Here is a 17,392-nt window from a genome sequence, read left to right as displayed (position 1 = left end):
GGGTTTTTTTCTAAAAATGCCTACCTGCTCCATAAACCACTGAGTAAACTATACGCTTTGCTTGCTCTCTATCAGCATGTTTCACTTGTTCACTTGGAATCCCTTTCCTAAACAAACAAACAAAAATCATACATTTTCAGTTAAAACTAATTTGTTATACCCACAGAAAACTTAATTAAAGTCAATAATTGTTTAATAACTACAAGCTTGTAAGATATGAATAGAAGCACTTAAGGGCTTTTGTTGTCAGCCAAGAATGCACAACTTCTTTACAAATTTTCATAGTGATAGTCCATAGTCAATGAAATTCTTTATTTTAATTTTAATTTTAATCTTCTCCTTTCATTTTCAACAAAATTCTTGGTTAGGAAAAATCCTGCTACTGTATTATTAGTTCTTCAGATTGAGAAGGATTTAATACTGGCTCATGAGAAAAATTAATTTTTTCCAGCAATAGCATTTCTTCAAGATGTGAGAGTCTAGAGACTCAAAGCATAAGTCTGACCTAAAGCTTGTTTAAATAAGGTTATTATCAGGGCTTCACTAACAGAAATATCCAACCTTTTATCAAGAAATTACTGACAGAAGCAAGCACTGCTTGCTCCATATGCCTTACAGAGCTCCACAACAGCAAGGCTCCATAAAACAGCAGCAGTGGCTGTTTCTGACCTCGAGAGTGCATCCAGATTACTCCCAGCCAAGTGTCCTCCTTCCCAGTTCCCATTCTCTCACCAAGTGACAGAAACAGTCCTACAAAAATGCTAATGGATTTAGCAACGTGAAAAATGAAAAGCTATGACTTCAATCATCAAGTATGTGCCACCTATTTTCCTTATCCAAATGCAGCTTCAGAAAGAATACTGACATTGTTAACAACTGAAAACACTGAAGAATATTGATCATTTGGTTTTAATAGAAGTGTGTTGGGGGAAATCTCTATCATATACTCACTCTCTGAAAACAAATACCTACAAAAATTGTATTTGAGACATGGAAATTGTTATCAGAGATACTTGATGATATCTGCACCATTTGGGAGAAAGTCTCCCCATAAGTTTGTCCATTTTTTTCATGAGTCTGGTTGCATTTTTAAAAGAAAAATTTTCTATGATTTTCTATGACAGCTTTTTTGCCAAGAAAGACGCTTTGTTGTGAAGGTTTTAGCTGAGGAGCTTTAAGAAAATGGTGTATTTCTCTGTATCTTCTTCAAGGAAAGTCTTTCACCACTATTACAGTATTTGAACTCCTAGAAAATCAGCAGAGCCACCAATTTTCGCTTGCTTAGCACTCACACTAATTTTAGCCAAGCCTATGCTCAGTGCTGCTATAATTTGGCATTCTGAATGGTAAACAGGCAGACCCTGAATGAAATCAGATTTAAGCACGTCTTTATGGCAGTACAGATTTTCTGAAGAAGAAAAATAAAACTGAATATAATTTCAAGCCTTCACTGGGCAACAAGTCTTTGGTTTTGTAGAAGCTCACATTGTTCCTTTGAATACTACTAACTGCTCAAAGATGAAACAGACTTTTCATTGCTCTGTTTCATTGAGAAACAATAACAAGATAATTTAATAGTGTTTTCCACCTGTAATGAAGGCTATTCCCACTTAATCATTCTGCCAGTTTGAGACTCTCATAATTTACTTTCTTAGCTGTGGCAGGTCAAAAGTTCATGGATCTTTTGAACACAATAGGTTGAGATTCCCAGTTCTACCTGAATACAAGGACAAAGTGGCAATTGGAGCTAATAAGTGCAGCATTAGGAAACTAGACATCATTAAGGATTTCCTGAAGCAATCTCCAGCAGAAAGACCGCAGGAATTTCCTGAAGAATCTGGCAGAGAGCTACACAGACACTTGAGAAAGCATCTATCCCAAGGGAAAATAGAACCTGGTAAGAGAGCAAATCTCACCTCAGGACCTTTCTGACACGCAAAACTAAGATTGAGGAATGCTGAAACTGGGCAAACCCTAGAAAATTTAATAGTGCTTTCCTAATACTGCATAATTTGAACTAGAGGATTGGAGAAGGCAAGAAATGGGAGAACAGCAACAGAGTTTGCTTGCAGATATACTGAAGTCAGAGGCTAGAGAGAACTGAGAGGCAGTGGGTACATCAGCTGCTCACTTCTCTGGAAAAGTACGGCTACAATAGAAAGGACACAGTGGGTAAGAATCATGGAGACCTACAGAGGAATATATATATTTATCAGACCATGGTACTTAGGAAGACACAAGGTGAGACTTGCTGGGAGGGACTGGTGGTTCTAGAGAAGTTTTAGCAGTGAAAAGACACTAGAACTGGATTGTGTGCACAATTAGAACCACTGCTTGAACTTTGATTATGATTTTGCATTATCCAAGCTTCAACTTGGACGGCTGATTTGAAAAAACAGGAATAGTCTTAATGCTTCAATCATGACTGGCAGTGTCAGCAATCACAATAAAACCTTGCCTAACACAGTTATTGGTGCAGATGCACATGCATTATGTAATCACGGTAATTCAACAGTCACTTAGCATTTCCTTGTCTATGGTTAGTCACGAAACACACGGAAAAAAATTAAAATTTCAGAGCTTTATCTCAAATATTTCCTTTAATGTAATGTTACAACCAAAATGGTCAGTCAACATCTCCGAGCGTGTCAGTGGGAAACGTGAGCACTGGACAGAGAGGCATTACATTTACCACTCTGAGTATTTGCAAATTTATGTACCACATAAAATACATAATTATAAGGTATGAAATTGCCATATAAATCAAAACTGCTTGAGCAAACAGAAGTCATTAATCATAACTAGTCTTTTTTTTTTAATAATAAATGCTTTTTTTCTGTTTGTATTGACAATGATTGGTTTCTACTAGAGTGTTTGGTTCCTTCTGTAATACAGAGAGGCATTCCTGCAGGTTGAGGTGAAGGCTATTTATTCCTTTGAATAACAAAACTAAAGGGGACGTGTGCAGTTTCTCAGAATTGCAGCAGCCATGTTAGAAATCCCCAGTGGGCTTTCTGCTTTATCCTGTTTCCTTTACAAACTAATTTACGTTTGTGATAATTGATTTGTTTTAATGGGTACTGTGAGAACCTATTGCAAGGTAAAAACTTTATTTTGCCTTTGGACTCATCATGAAGCACCATGATAATCATAAAAAGACATTGTTTTCTGCATACTTGAAAAGAAATTTTTAGCAAGCCATCCAATGCATGCAAATACTCAGTGCTGAAGTGCAGTAGGATGTAACATAGATCTTCAGTGGAGATGCACTTTTTTGAATAAATTTGAACCTGAAAAAGCAAGGTGAATGGGCATAAAGTAGTCTTAGCTGCTGGGCAGTGACACTGAGGCACTGACTCCAGCTTACCCAGCAGTTTCAGTACAGCTGGAGTAAGAGGAAGACTGTTAATGCAATGGTAGAGAAATTGATGCAGGAAAAAAAGCTCAAGAGGAAAAGGAACTTGCTGCAGATTTTTTTGTGGAAACAGCAAATTTCCTGAAGTCCTACAGGAAATAAATATGCAGTTACTAGTTCTAACATGAAATGTATTTTCCCATTTAGTTACATCCTTCTCATTACTCTCTCTCTAATAGGCTGGGAAAAGTTCAAGTTCATAATCTATATTTTCACCATCTTCAAATCTCCAAATATGCAGTATTTCACCTCCTACATTCCTGTCCTTGCCTGCATACTTGTCTCAGGCTATTTCCACATCTCTGATTTGTTTGTCCTTTAATTTGTTTAGCACTGACTTGCACGTACTTTGACTTATAGTACTTTATTTGACAGACATCTATTAGGTAGAATAAAGAACAGCCCTCAGTGCTGGAAGACACATTCAGGTTGGCAGATCTCACTATCCTGGGATGGAGTCAGCAGAGCTAAACAATCTGGAAAGGTCTGTGAGGGCAGCAAACAGCTTGCAGCCAAAAATTGTAGAATATCTAATAAACGGTGAGAGTAGAGATACACAAAGTCTTCAAAAAGGTAGCTATACTAAGAACTGAGCTGTGTGCCTAAAAGGGAATAGCTGCCTAATTCTGAGAGTAAAAAAAATGGAGCAAAATTTTCTAGCAAACAGTGAAGAAGGATAACATCAAATTATGATTAAGAAACGAAGTGCAGATATGAAACAAAAGGAGGAATATGTAATTTATTACTTTTTCAGAGAAAATACTTTGAATATTATCATAATTTCTCCAAAATCCACTATATATTTTCATATATTATGGTGTCTAAGGGACATCTCAAAGAGTTTCTACTGAACTAAGTCTAAAGTCTTTAATACATATGAACACAAAGTTTCTTTATACCCAAGAAAAATATAGCAATCGTATCTCTAACTTTAAAAAAGTTTAAGTGTAAACTGGAATAACACATTTAATATAGAGTAGAGATCTCAATGGATTAATTTTTACCTGTACAGAATATAAAAAGAACTAACATGAATTTTAGTATACAGAAATGAGCTCACACAGCATCAACACATTAAAAAAAAAATATTAAAGAGGCCACAGGGCATAATGTATGAGCAATGGCAAAATAAAACTTTGAGAACAGGTAGAAATGGGAGGAAATCAGTCTTAAAAGAAAGAATGCGATAAGACATTCCAGCATTTCTGGGAAATGTTGTGTGGTGACGGAAGCCGACTGTTTATGCACAGGAAAAGGCAGAACAGACTCCTCAAACACAATATGTGGCAGGCATGCATTGCCTTGGTCTGCACTACACTCCAGCCAAGCTAAGCTCAGTCATAATAGTCACAAACTCTTGGCTGCTCTCTTGCATCTGCCAATTAATTCAAGTCCAAACTGTGAATTGTTGATGTGGGAAATGAGATGGAGAGGCACTAAATTCATTTTATATGTGGTCATTAATGTCCAATAAATGAGTAAATGTATGAGTGAATACACATTTGTTCATCTGACAGCTCTCACAGCTTTTTTTATTTTCATCAATGAACTATACAAATCGCTCATTTTCAATCATCTGTTGCTGCTTAGTAGCAGATGATGGTTTTATATTCTGTAAGTTTGTGCCTGGAACTTTGTGTTGGGATATCAAACAGGTACAGACAATTTATGTAATCAGTAAAATTAGAAAAGCCCAGTTTTACAGCAGTATCACCATTGTGTAGATCATGTAGGAGGTAAGCTCTGAAAGTTCACTTTTTCAGTTCTGCAGACCTTATTATACCTGAGGCAAACAGAATATCTATAACAATGTATGTGAGTATCCTAGACATATGGAAAAAAATTGGCTACCTGTAACCCAGTTCACTCACTGCTAATGCAATGAGCAAGAATAAACAATTTTTTTGAAAGCTGCTATTCCATGACTCCTGGAAGATGCTGACAGGGCTCAGAGATACTTTGCCTCAGATATCTGTAAGGTAATACATGGAAGCGAACTTGGAATTACTTTTGCCTGGCTAATCTCTGTTACAAAATATAGAAAAAGAAGAGGTTGGGAAACAGTTTCCCTGAAGACACTGTCCTACCAAAATATATCACTACTTTTGCCTTATATCAATCAAGAGCCAGACATAAGATACATACAATTAGCCCATGTAAATCTTTTTATCATACAGAAATGTAAAGTGTATGGTTTCTATGCTTTCTATAACTATGAGGCATTTACACAACTATGTTCAAAACAAAAAGTAGTGAGATTATCTTTTATGTAAGAACATGGAAACAGCAGGATGAAAAATGAAATTTTTTCTAGACTGCCCAGAAAGTGGAAATACAGTTAAGATACTTTCCTAAAAATAGGAAAGAAACTTCTCCACAGAGAAGTTGTGGAGTCCCCATTCCTGCAGGTGTTCACAGCCAGGCCGGATGGACTCTGAGTAACCTAGAGCAACCTGGCCTAGTGAAGGTGTCCCCTGCCCATGGTAGGGGGTTGGAACTAGATAGTCTTTAAGGTCCCTTCCAACAAAAACCATTCTAGGAGTCTATGAAAAAAAGCACCTACAAAGACTAAAATGCAGACTAACATCTTGCCAGAAGGAAAACAGCAGGTCAGCAGTAAGATAAACCTTTCTGATGTAACCTAAGTATACATTAATTTTTTCTTGTATGTTTTTATCTATGCCACTTCTAAACACTTCTCATGTCTGATTCAGAGGTTATGTCAAATGCTTGTATTTGCAATTTTATTGTGACCTGGTTTGCATAAGTGAGATAAAAGGTGACAGAATAACAGAAAGAAACTCCTCACACCATAGGACACCAGATCCCTCTCATCTCTTCCTCCTTATCTAAAGGACAATACATAGTATTACATTTTATCCCCACCCTGCCATCAGGAGAGGCAGAGCTGTCTTCCAGTAGCCACTGCACATGCTGGAGGATCTCTGGCAAGGATCTCCCATGTAAATATAGGAGTCAGGTACTTAAGCACAGAGGGGAGAGAGTCACAACACATGGTTCAGGAGTTTAACACTGTGTTGTCAGAGGTTAGTTCAGAGGTTTTTAAAAAAGTTTTTTTTGTGTTCAACTTCTTTGAATGAAAGACTGCAGCTGACAGCTTGATGCCATCCTTCCCAGACTACAGTCAACTCTAAAACATTTTTGTCATTGTGTCTCTTTTCCCTTTGGGTATGCCACCCTAGCAAACTGTGGTTTAATTTATTTTATATCTATTTAGCACCAGGAACATCTTTATAACCCCTATAAAACACTTTTGCAAGAATCCAGAAGCACTTTAGTATTTTAAAACTTCTTCCAGTAGTTAATCATAAAATAATTTATTTTTTCTGAGTAGCCTCTATAATCCACTACATGAAGATTTATTTTATTAGTCGTCAACCTCCTTTTAAAGAGCATGGCATCTAGCTTTTATGTATTTTACAGAAGATAAAGACATGTCTTTGCAGTTTGCTATGAGGGTCAAAAGTCTTTTGTTGTTACATTTTAAAGTAGCAGGGAACCAGATAAAGAAATTGCAACAAGGTCACATCATAAATTATAGCTATCATCAGTAACAATTTGCTGAGCGATTAACTTGTGACTAAAGTGATCCATTATCTTTATTAAGATATTTACCTGCATGTTGCTGTTTCAGGTATCAAATACTGAAGAGATAAATTAGATAGCACTTACTTTCAGTGCTCTTCATTAGAAAAAGGCCACTTAAAAGATTTTTCCATAAAAATGCACGATTCTGGACATATGTCAGCTGGAACAGAAAGTCCCTGACATTGACATAGGTTCTTGAAAGAGCACACCTTACCCTACAACCTTCAACTTGTCTCTCCTTCACTCCTAAAGGGAAAAAGAAAGGCTTTCATCTCACATAACCACAGTCCCTCTTACACAGTGAATTACATGGACTTTATTTGATTGCCAGTCCAAGATACTTATTTCTGAGTCACGAGGGCAATCAAATATTCTTGATTTTAGGGAGACCTTATTTTAGGGTCTCTGGGTCTATGAGTACAGAAGACAAGGAAGTCAGGGTAACTAGCTCCCCACATCAGGTGCTAGTGTGAGCATTGACTGTGATAGGCACCATCACCAAAAGAACAAATAAACGTTAATGGATTAAGGGGTCTATGCAAACTGGGATGGCATAAAATTTCTCAGAGGCCATCTGTATAAAACAACGTCAGGGATCAAATGCAAATTAATGTCCTTGGAGTTCTTTCTTTACTTATCACAAATACCTTTCAAGCTTTTCTTTAAGAGACTTCAAACAGTCAAGAAGGAACAGCAGCCATTTTGGGAGATGATACAGGCAGCTGCAGCAGAGCATCAAATAATTACACATCTTGGACCCATTAGAAGTCTCATAAAGAAACAGAGGGACCTTCAGAGTAGCCTTTAGATAAATAGCAGAAAAGTGAAACAGAGAGAACAGAGTTCTTAACATATAATCAAAAGATGATGTAATGCCATCTCAGATATTACACAGAACAAAATATGGAGCTATCATACTGTTACAACAATGTACAGTTTGCTCAGGAAAAATAAGCAGGGGAAGAGGGGAGATGTCACGCTACATCAAACTGCATCCGCACAGTAGAGAAAAAAATACGAGACAGACTTTGAAATATCTCAGACAGGCAATCAAAAATGGAAGAAATTAGTCATGCTATATATAAGGGTCTTGAACAAATGAGTTCTGCAGAGAGGGATCAGAACCTTCCTATCCCATCTTTTTCAATTTTCACTAAAAACACCTCTTGCAACTTAAATTTCTACTATGCCTTGGGTCAACACTGAATTAAAGGCAAAAGTAGAAGTGAAGAATGAATTGCCTTGACATTCTTGATTTCATCAAAATTTAGCTTGACACTAGAGTTGAAGTTGAGTTAAATGAAATAAATGGAAATATTTTATTGAGCTCTGGAGTGCACTCACAGAACAGAGCATTTTATCACTCTAGAAGGACATAATGGTTTGGAAATAAGAGTTTCTCGCACAAGAAAACCTCTCTATGAAATTAGCAAAGCCAAAAGTTATCAGATACCACAAAACAACTGAGGACTGTCCAGCCTCCTCAGAGTTTGCTTTCTCACTAGTTTCTGTGTGAGTTGTGATGGTGGCAACTGTAAAACTTTAAATTTTTTTTTATTCTAGAAGGCTAAGAAAGCATTTAATGTACAAAAATAAAAAGCTTCCAATGTGACATAAAATTAAGCTGTCTGGTTAAACTTCTAGTTAACCCCCTGTTTTATTTAAAGCTTCTAAAAACAAAAGCCATTATGCTTCCTGAAGACTTTGTTCCCTCTGCTTTATTATGTGCCTGTCTAAAGTCACAGCTGCACTTCTACAAGGCACTGTAAACTACAAGGTGAAATTTCCATAGGTTGCCACACAGAGTCTGCCAGAGTGCAAAGTAAGACAAGTGTTAAATTTCTTTAATATCAACTATTGCAAGTGAGATTTCAAAACAGATAGAAATTGTTTTGCTGCAAAAGTAACACTGTTAAAATATTCCACATCAACACCCATGAGGTGTTGAACCTTGAGCTTAAAATGTTTTAAAACTGATTCTGAGAAGGCAAACTGAACATCCTCCCCTTTTACTAGATACAGCAGCTGCAGGAGCTGCAAGTGGCACAGCCTCACTCACAACTATTTTACCAAACAAGTTATCAAATACCAGATTCATAATGAGTAGTACCTGTCCATAGTACCTGTCCCTGAAAATGTGACTTGGTTTGAAAGAGCATGCCTTCCCATTCAAACTGAAATTGTCTCTCTCTTAACTGCATATATGAAACAAATTATTGACTCCACACTTTTTATCAGTATCACTCTAAATAAAGGTTCAAGATGAGAGATATTTTAGATATTGATCAGAAAAGAAACGATATATATACTGCAAAAAATGCTTCTTCCGAATCTATTTCACAAAAGGAAAGTAAGTAGAAGCCTTGAAACTAACTAAAAATTGTAACAGGATTATAAAACCAGCCGAGTAAATGATAATGAAAGAAATGCTATATTAACCCTTAGTGAGTGTCCTAGAAGGCAGCACTGAGTTTAGCACCTCCTGATTTACAGTGAATCAATACAGGCTGAATTATACAGCCAAACTTCAGAGCTGAAGGATCACAACACAGTCATACACTTCTAAACAGAGACTTCAGCAGAGATACTCAGTTACACTTCTTTAAGGGGGCTGCCATGTAACACACAGGGAAACTTTTCTCCACTCTCCTCAAAGGCAGGATTCTAGAAGTAATCCTAAATACTCCCTGGTGAAGAGCAGGTGTGATTGTAACTTGTCTTAATACTGAAAAAGTTTCATCATCTTGTATGTGCTCAATGGCATGGAATGTCCCTTGTTCATTGCAACTCTATAAACAAAGATTTTGCCATTTTGCAATGGATGAAGTGAAATTAATTAACTCAAATCCAATTGACATTAAGTTCATAAAAAGTGGAGAAATAAATCCAAGAGACCGCATGTCCTAACTGATTAGAAGTGTATGAGATAGCCTGGATTATCTACAAAATCTTTAGACAAATATGGGGCTCTAAGAACTCTAAACTGGTATAGCTCATTATTTAGACAACGAACAAAACTAAGAAAGCTCCCCTTGGGGGAGAGGGAGCTGTGTAACCCTGTGGCTGCATCTTGTAGCTGTATGTCTGCTGATGGGGACAGGAGGAGAGCTAAAGCTCTTCCTGTTTCCTTAGTAAAAACCCACCTGGATAAGCATGATTATTTAATCATTCCTTAATCACCTAATAAACACACAGGCAACATCTCTTAATTAATAATGACACTGTTCAACCTTGTTGATAATATTTTTGTTAAATTAATATAGAAGGACAAATATTAATAGCTGTTTAAAAACCATTCAGCTATGGATGTGGTTTTTACTTCTCAAAAATCTATTTATCTCATCCCTGATTAACAGGCCTTTGCTATTGCTATTTGAGTAGGCAGCCTAACTGAATTCCCTATCTGCTATACCATACAGTTGTATGAACTAACCTGAAAAAAATACTATTTTGTGGAGGACTAATCTTTAATCTATTTAATACAAAGAATGTATTTGAAACAAGGTTGTATAAAATGGGTATGGGCAGGTGTATATATATTTAGTCAGCCTACCACCAAGCATTTGTGCATATTTGACCTTATCTTTTTCAAACATACCCAGTTATTTTTTTTTATAATTCAGCCCATGAGGACTAATTTTGATTCATTTCTGGAATATCCAAAATACCTCTGCTTATTTCCTGTATTCTTCAGAATTCAGCAGGGTATCAGCAGATAGAGCTATTGTCAGGAAGTATCCTGAATTGCCAAGAGGCTGGAAAAACAAGAGTCCCTATTTTGACACAGTTCCTACCAGACCAACTGCCAGTGTGCAACAGTTTGGCTCACCTGGCTATCACTGGTTATAATCAGCTTGGTGAATCCCCTGCTTGGCAGGTGGTAGAGAAATAAAATTCCACACTTCCTGTAGGAAGACATTCTGCAGAGAACAAACCAAATCTTTCTTCACCATCGTCTTTCTATTCAAGTATGGCTGAACCTATCTTTTAAAAAAAGGACAACCCAAAAACATAACAAAAAGCCTTTTCTCCTTTAAACATGCTGATTCCAAGTAGTTCTGTGCTTTTCTTCTCTCTAGGCTTTTTCTCAAGTAATTTCCAAAATTAGCATGTCAGTCTCAAACAAAACAGTTCACAACAGATATTACCATGATTCCACATAAACACCAGCTGAGGAAAAATGGACTTTTGTGTTCAGAACATTTTATAAACAGTCTGCAGTTCCCAAGATTATTGGAAATGAAGTGTTCCAAGTTCCTCTGATTCTGGCAAGGATAGTATAAGATAAAGACCCTTCCATGTCTTAAAAGCATCCGCCAACCAAGCCCATGCTATAAAAATGGAAAGAAATGTTTTTCAAGATGATTGGTGGTAAAGAATTTATAAATCCCTTGGAATTCCGAGATAATTACACACTTCTTTATTTTAGATATAAACTGCCATTGCTACAAAGACATGAGATATGTCCTCTTATCTGCAGCCATTTTTTTTAACTCTCTGAAAGCCACACAGACTCAGGTGAACAATTATTATATCCAGTACTTACTAGAAGGTAAATTCAATACCTGGAAGAAGCACAGGTATTTATGCTGTTCTCCATCACCACACAAAAGAAAGCACTAATAGCAAGAATATGAGGAAGCAGATGACAGATGAGAGAAAAGGGAGTATTTTGTGGTTTGGACTTTACAAAACTCAGATCTCAATGTGAAACAGGAGCAACTAGACCACTATCAAATTCTCCAGCCTTCTTTCAAATGCTGCCATGAGTGTAAGCATTGCACACAACTACCACAAATTGTCCTTTCATTGGTATAATCAGAGTAAATATCACCCTTAAAGAGTATCCACTAATTACCTTGTTACTTTAACTCACCATCAGTAGTTAACGTGTACAGGTTAAATTACCGTTCAGACCTAGAAATTGATACTTTAAAGAGAATGCCTGCTTTCATACTGGAATGGCATCAGTTATCAGATTATTCAGATTATTATACCTTTTAATACATAACACACCTGTATATTGAACAGTATTAGAGCTATTCCTCTACTACATAGTACTACATAAGTATTTTTAATACAGATTATTTAAATATCTCTACTCTCTTATTATTTTAGCTTTTAGAATATAAGGAAAATTCATTGCATACAGGCAAGATTTTTATGTGCTCTCTGATTCATATTCTCTGATTTCCACACTGTAAAAGAATTAGAGTACAAAAGTTAAAATACTAAGCCACAACTGTCTAACAATGCCATCCATAAAGGCATTTTTCTGAGGCACAGACTCACTAGGTATCATTACACTGGATCTACACTGGCCCAACAGACTATCTACAACACAGAATATGTGACAGAAAATGCTCAGGTAATTTATCACTGCATGGAAAAGTTTGTGCACAGGGACAATTATCTCTCTGCTCTCACACAAATGAAAATACACAGTTTATAGTAGTAGCAGATTTATGCTTGCAAGTAGATCATACTGTAAGCAACTTACTAAATATCTTTCTTAATTTCTCCCCTTCTCAAATAGCAAATATCATCTAAAGAAAATTTATATTTACCATGAGAAGATAACATTAAATCAATACAAAAAATCCAGAAATATTATTAAATCTCAGAGAAATGATGTGGTCAAGAGAATGTTCTTTGTTTCATATGCTAATATTATCCCTAGAGACTATAAATCACCTGGGTATTCCCTTTCCCAAATTTCTGGATATAGGAGTATTGGATTTTCACTTAAATCCATTTGCAACAAATCTACTTACAGGGTCTTTGCCTCTGAACCTCTTGGTTTATGAGGATATAGTCTACATGTGTTAACATCTTAGTTCATAGTTATAATTTAGAAAGGGCAAAATTGTCTCATAAATCTGCTAGGCCATTTATGACAGACACATCAGTGTTCTACTTCAGGCTTGAGAACATAAAACATAGGACATAATTTGCAGATATCAGAAATGTGTAGCAAACGCTGGATCACAGTGACAACATCTTCAAGCTTAAGTTGGCTAAGCCAGTTCAGTGCCATAAATAACAGAGTTGCATTTGTATGGCCAGGCTGCCCTCACAACCCTTGATGGAGGGCACCACTCTGCTCTGCTGGCTGCAGCTGTACTTGTCACTACTGGGCATCTCCAGTTGTCTGAGACAGATTCTAAAGAAACAGAGGAAAGTACTTACCCAAATATTTTAAGTACGGATTAATGCTCCAGTCATGGGACCCTGAAGCAGTACTATCCCAATTCAAAAAAGCATTCAGGCAGGAAAGCAGGCATATGTTGGATAGGATGAAACCCCATACTATGGTGTGTTTAGGTGGTTAGCTAAATCAAGATACTTTTCCTGGTTTTTGACTCAATCTGGTCAATATGAGCATATACTATGATAGAGGAACAACAACCTACTGAGAAGGGTGACAAAAGAACAGCTTGAAAGAAATTGGTAACCATTACATATTGAATTAAGAAATTCTGCAAAGAAATTGCAGACTACCTAAAAGACTAAACTTATTTTTCAGCACCTATTTTTGAAAGAGATGTTAAGATATGCATATCAACAGCATTTTAAATACAATTATTTGTTTTTCATCTATTGTGTAAAAGCTATAAAAGTGACAGAAAGTTCACACTGAGGTTTGTTGTCATTTGGATGTGTAACAGCAGTTAGGTCTCTTGGCCAGTCAGACAGCTGCCAGGACAGCTCTCGTCACCTTCAGCACTGGGATGATGATTTGGATTTAAAAGGATTATGACTGTCATAGGGCATCAAGACACCTTAACACAAGCTGAACTTGCAGGTAGCTAGAATCCACTGTATCATTAATTTTTAAAAGTTTAGGCAAGCCTTGAAACTTTGCCACGTGTTCAATATGTCATTAACGTAATGCATACTTGGTGTTGTTGTAATAGCAGGTGTTGATCTGTCTTTAAGGCTTTCTCTTTGTAGGACATAACAGAGGAGTCACTTTAAGATAATTTTGGTAATACCTTATGATCATCATCGCAGGGGAACTAAGCACTAAGCATATACAAGTGAACATCAAAATCTCTACAATCGTAGTTTTAGCTGGGGTAACTATGTTAGATGACCAGAAAATATATTGACCATACAAGGCAGAGATGAGCAAGCTGGTCTAGTGGAAGATGTCCTTGTCCATAGCAGGGGGGTGGACTAGATGATCTTTAAAGGCCCCCTCCAACACAAACCATTCTGTGCTTCTGTGGTAGTTAACTGCAGCTTCTGATAGTTTTACCTGAATAGCAATTTCAAGACAGTTCTGCCAAAGAGATACAATACTTAAGAAACTATCTGCAGCAAGCAGTGTCTCCAGCAAACAGCTGAACACAGTGCAGAGAAGCACAGGGTGGTGGAGCTGAGTTACTCCTGAAATGAGCTGTCTCAGCAAGCTCACCAGAGCAGCACAAGATCCCAGCCCAACCTGGCCGGGAGCGTTGCCTCTCACTGGGGTCGGTGGCTTGGGTATTGTGTTGCCCATGACTGAATTTTAGCATGGAAGTTCATTCCTCCACTCAGACCTTTACTACAACATACAGACACAGTCTGGGCTGACACGTACTTATGCATCTCTACCTGCACTGGTGAAGAGTACGAAGATTCCATATGAACAATGCTTAATAGAAACATGGATCCATCCAACAGGGTTCCAAAAGAGATGCATCTCTAAGGAACAAGAGACAGGCTGAGTCACAGTACAGAATGCCTAACCAAATTATGAAAGGAAAGCTTTTATACATAAGAGATCTTTATTTAATCAGAAACTCATAGAGTTCACCTCTTTGCAGAAACTGCCCACCCATGTGTATTTCCTGCCAAATGCTATAAAAAGCCTGTGAAAGTTTTTTAAAAGGTTGGATTTCAGACAGAAGGCTTTAGTCTGAAGGGCAGCTAAGGAATGGAGTTACATTTCAGTGGAGAAGCCATGACGTTTAGAAAAACTAAGTGAATAAACTGATATAAAACTTGGCTGGACTCTGGAGTGTGGCTCAGATTTCTATGTAATAATGTATTCTTTTCTATTTATCATTTAATATTCATCAGTCTAAGAATTTTTATATACAGAAAACCTCTAAAAGATATCAGCTGACATGCATTCAGAAGCTGAAATGCTACTAGACACTAACACTAACTTAATTTTTTGTCTTTGGAAAGGGAGTTTCAGAAACAAATCCATTCCTTCCAGATCTCTTAGAGAAAAAACCTTTTTTTGTCAAGGTTTTCCAATTGTACAAAATATGTCAGAAAATATTTACAAATAGTAACAACATGCAACTCCTTCAAACAGAATGAAATATTTGCTATGCCCATTGATGTATCAGTTGCACAGATTTTAAAGGATTAACACTCAGAGAAAACCAGACAACCAAGAAGAGATAAAAAGTTTCTTGTTTATTTTGCTCTTCTCATAAATCATTCTAATACTAGTGAGTAGAATCAACTACAATAAAGTCAACTGACTAATTGTTGGCCCTAAAGATTTTATTTATCAATAGTGGACTATGAGAGATGAATAAGTATCTGGAATGAGAAAGCATTTGTGAAGCCTGTAATTTTATATCTTCTCTTTGGTGCCAAAGAAATTTAGGACAACATTCAAAAATCCAAGATGAGTTCAGTTGGAACTAACCCAACAGAAGGAATTCAATTCATCAGAACAAATACAGATGTCTACATTTGAGCTGGCCATCCCAGACCTGCTTTGTTCTCAATGGCGAGAAGTCAACACTTTTAATGTGAAATCGACCTTATTACACAGGGCATATCAGCAGTCAGCCAAATGAATCTCTCCAAGTATGTGACAGATGTCCAAGGTTAGATGAGATCAAGCACGCCCTTCATGTTTCTGTGACTGATAAGTCATCTAATAGATTCAATAGAAATTTTCTTCCAAGCATTAGCTTTCCTGAAGCTTAAGAGAAGAGTCAGCAGAATCATTATGTAATGATTTTGTAGACACACCATGACAATTCTGTCTGATAAAAATATTTGCCTGTAATATTTCATTAAATTTAAAGTTACCGTGTAGCAACTGCAAGAGGTTGACGGCTGCCAAGAGCCGTGAGATTGCTGAATAGAATGGTATTTCTGGAGCCGTGCCCAGAGCTGAGACAAAATTTGACTCATCTTCATGCATACATTTCCAATAAACCATCAAACTAAAATAAGGATTTAACTCCATCATGAGGTTCTGGCGATATCATGTTAGAGCTAAGAATTTATTACAGTATCAAGAGAAGCTTCTAAGAAACTCTAAAAGAAAGGTGATCTTTCCATAGATATATTCAGTGGAATGTTTGTGGTCTTGAGTTTTGTTCTGCCAGAATGCACATGCCTCAAGCACTGGGTCAGGTGTTGGTAGCAGGATAATTATAATGTGAGCTCCATTTTGTTTCTTTGTATGACTTCAGAGCATTAACAAATATGCCCCATTCCTGGACGTGTTCAAGTCCAGGTTGGATGGGGCTTTGAGCAACCTGGTCTAGAGGCAGGTGTTCCAGCCCCTGGCAGGCAGACTGGAACCAGATGGTCTTTAAGGTCCCTTCCAGCCCAAACCATTCCAGGATTCTAAGATTCTGTGAACTACGGAAGTGTGTAGGAAATACCATGTTTGGGAAGACTATGCCTGCAAAAATTTAGAAACTGTAGGATGAGAATTAAGCTCAATCATACGTATTTGTGCTTTCATTTTCAGCTAACAATCTTCCAACTAAAAATGGAGATAAAAAGATAAAAGAGAGAGGGAGACAGAGAAAATAAGAAAATTGCATAATATTTACATGAACTTCAGTCTGTTCAAACAGCTTTATGCTACACCATTTTATTCAATCTTTTTCTGACCTATATGTTGAAACCGCAAGCTTCTTGACATCTATCCTGTCACTTATTGAATGCTCATGCATTTTTGAGACAAGGGAGTCCCAGTCTCAAGTGAGATTTTTAGGCATCACCATAATACAAACAATATAAAATACCTTCAACAGCTAAGTAACTAATATTCCATCTTTTTTTGATAGTTAATCTTTTAATCTGCATACTGAAGAGATCAGTAAATAATTATATAGATATGGAGATAAAAAAATCTACCTTTTATTTTGGTTATTGGGGTACCACTTTTTCTAAGTCCTCCATCAGAATATGGAAGCACTAAACTTTATTAGTTCAAAAGGAATCCCATAAGCGCTAGTCTCCATTTCTTAAATATATGTGATTTGATTCCAATACTTCTATTGGATAGATAAGTAAATTTCAAAAATGCTTGTTCTTTTACTGAGTAAAGCTGTTCTGCAGTTTTTCAGATGGAAAACCTATCTAACTGCCGCTCAATTTTTAAAAAGAATCGAA

The 17,392-nt window shown here is 36.8% G+C and overlaps 1 protein-coding gene across 1 annotated transcript in view; it reads right to left on the bottom strand.

The window, feature by feature from the left end:
- POLN (DNA polymerase nu) overlaps positions 1–17,392 on the bottom strand; it is a 99,337-nt gene that overhangs the window by 35,411 nt on the left and 46,534 nt on the right. The window contains exon 19 of the mRNA XM_042053377.1: positions 25–107. Coding sequence (XP_041909311.1) covers positions 25–107 — 83 coding nt within the window. The remainder of the gene's footprint in view (positions 1–24; positions 108–17,392) is intronic.

The sequence above is a fragment of the Corvus kubaryi genome, unplaced genomic scaffold, assembly GCF_017639235.1.
Source record: "Corvus kubaryi isolate FWS band 111438036 unplaced genomic scaffold, C.kubaryi_AGA036_p1.0 split1-131, whole genome shotgun sequence".
NCBI lineage: Eukaryota > Metazoa > Chordata > Aves > Passeriformes > Corvidae > Corvus > Corvus kubaryi.
Note: the sequence above shows the minus strand (reverse complement) of the source record. Positions and strands in the feature narration are given on the sequence as shown.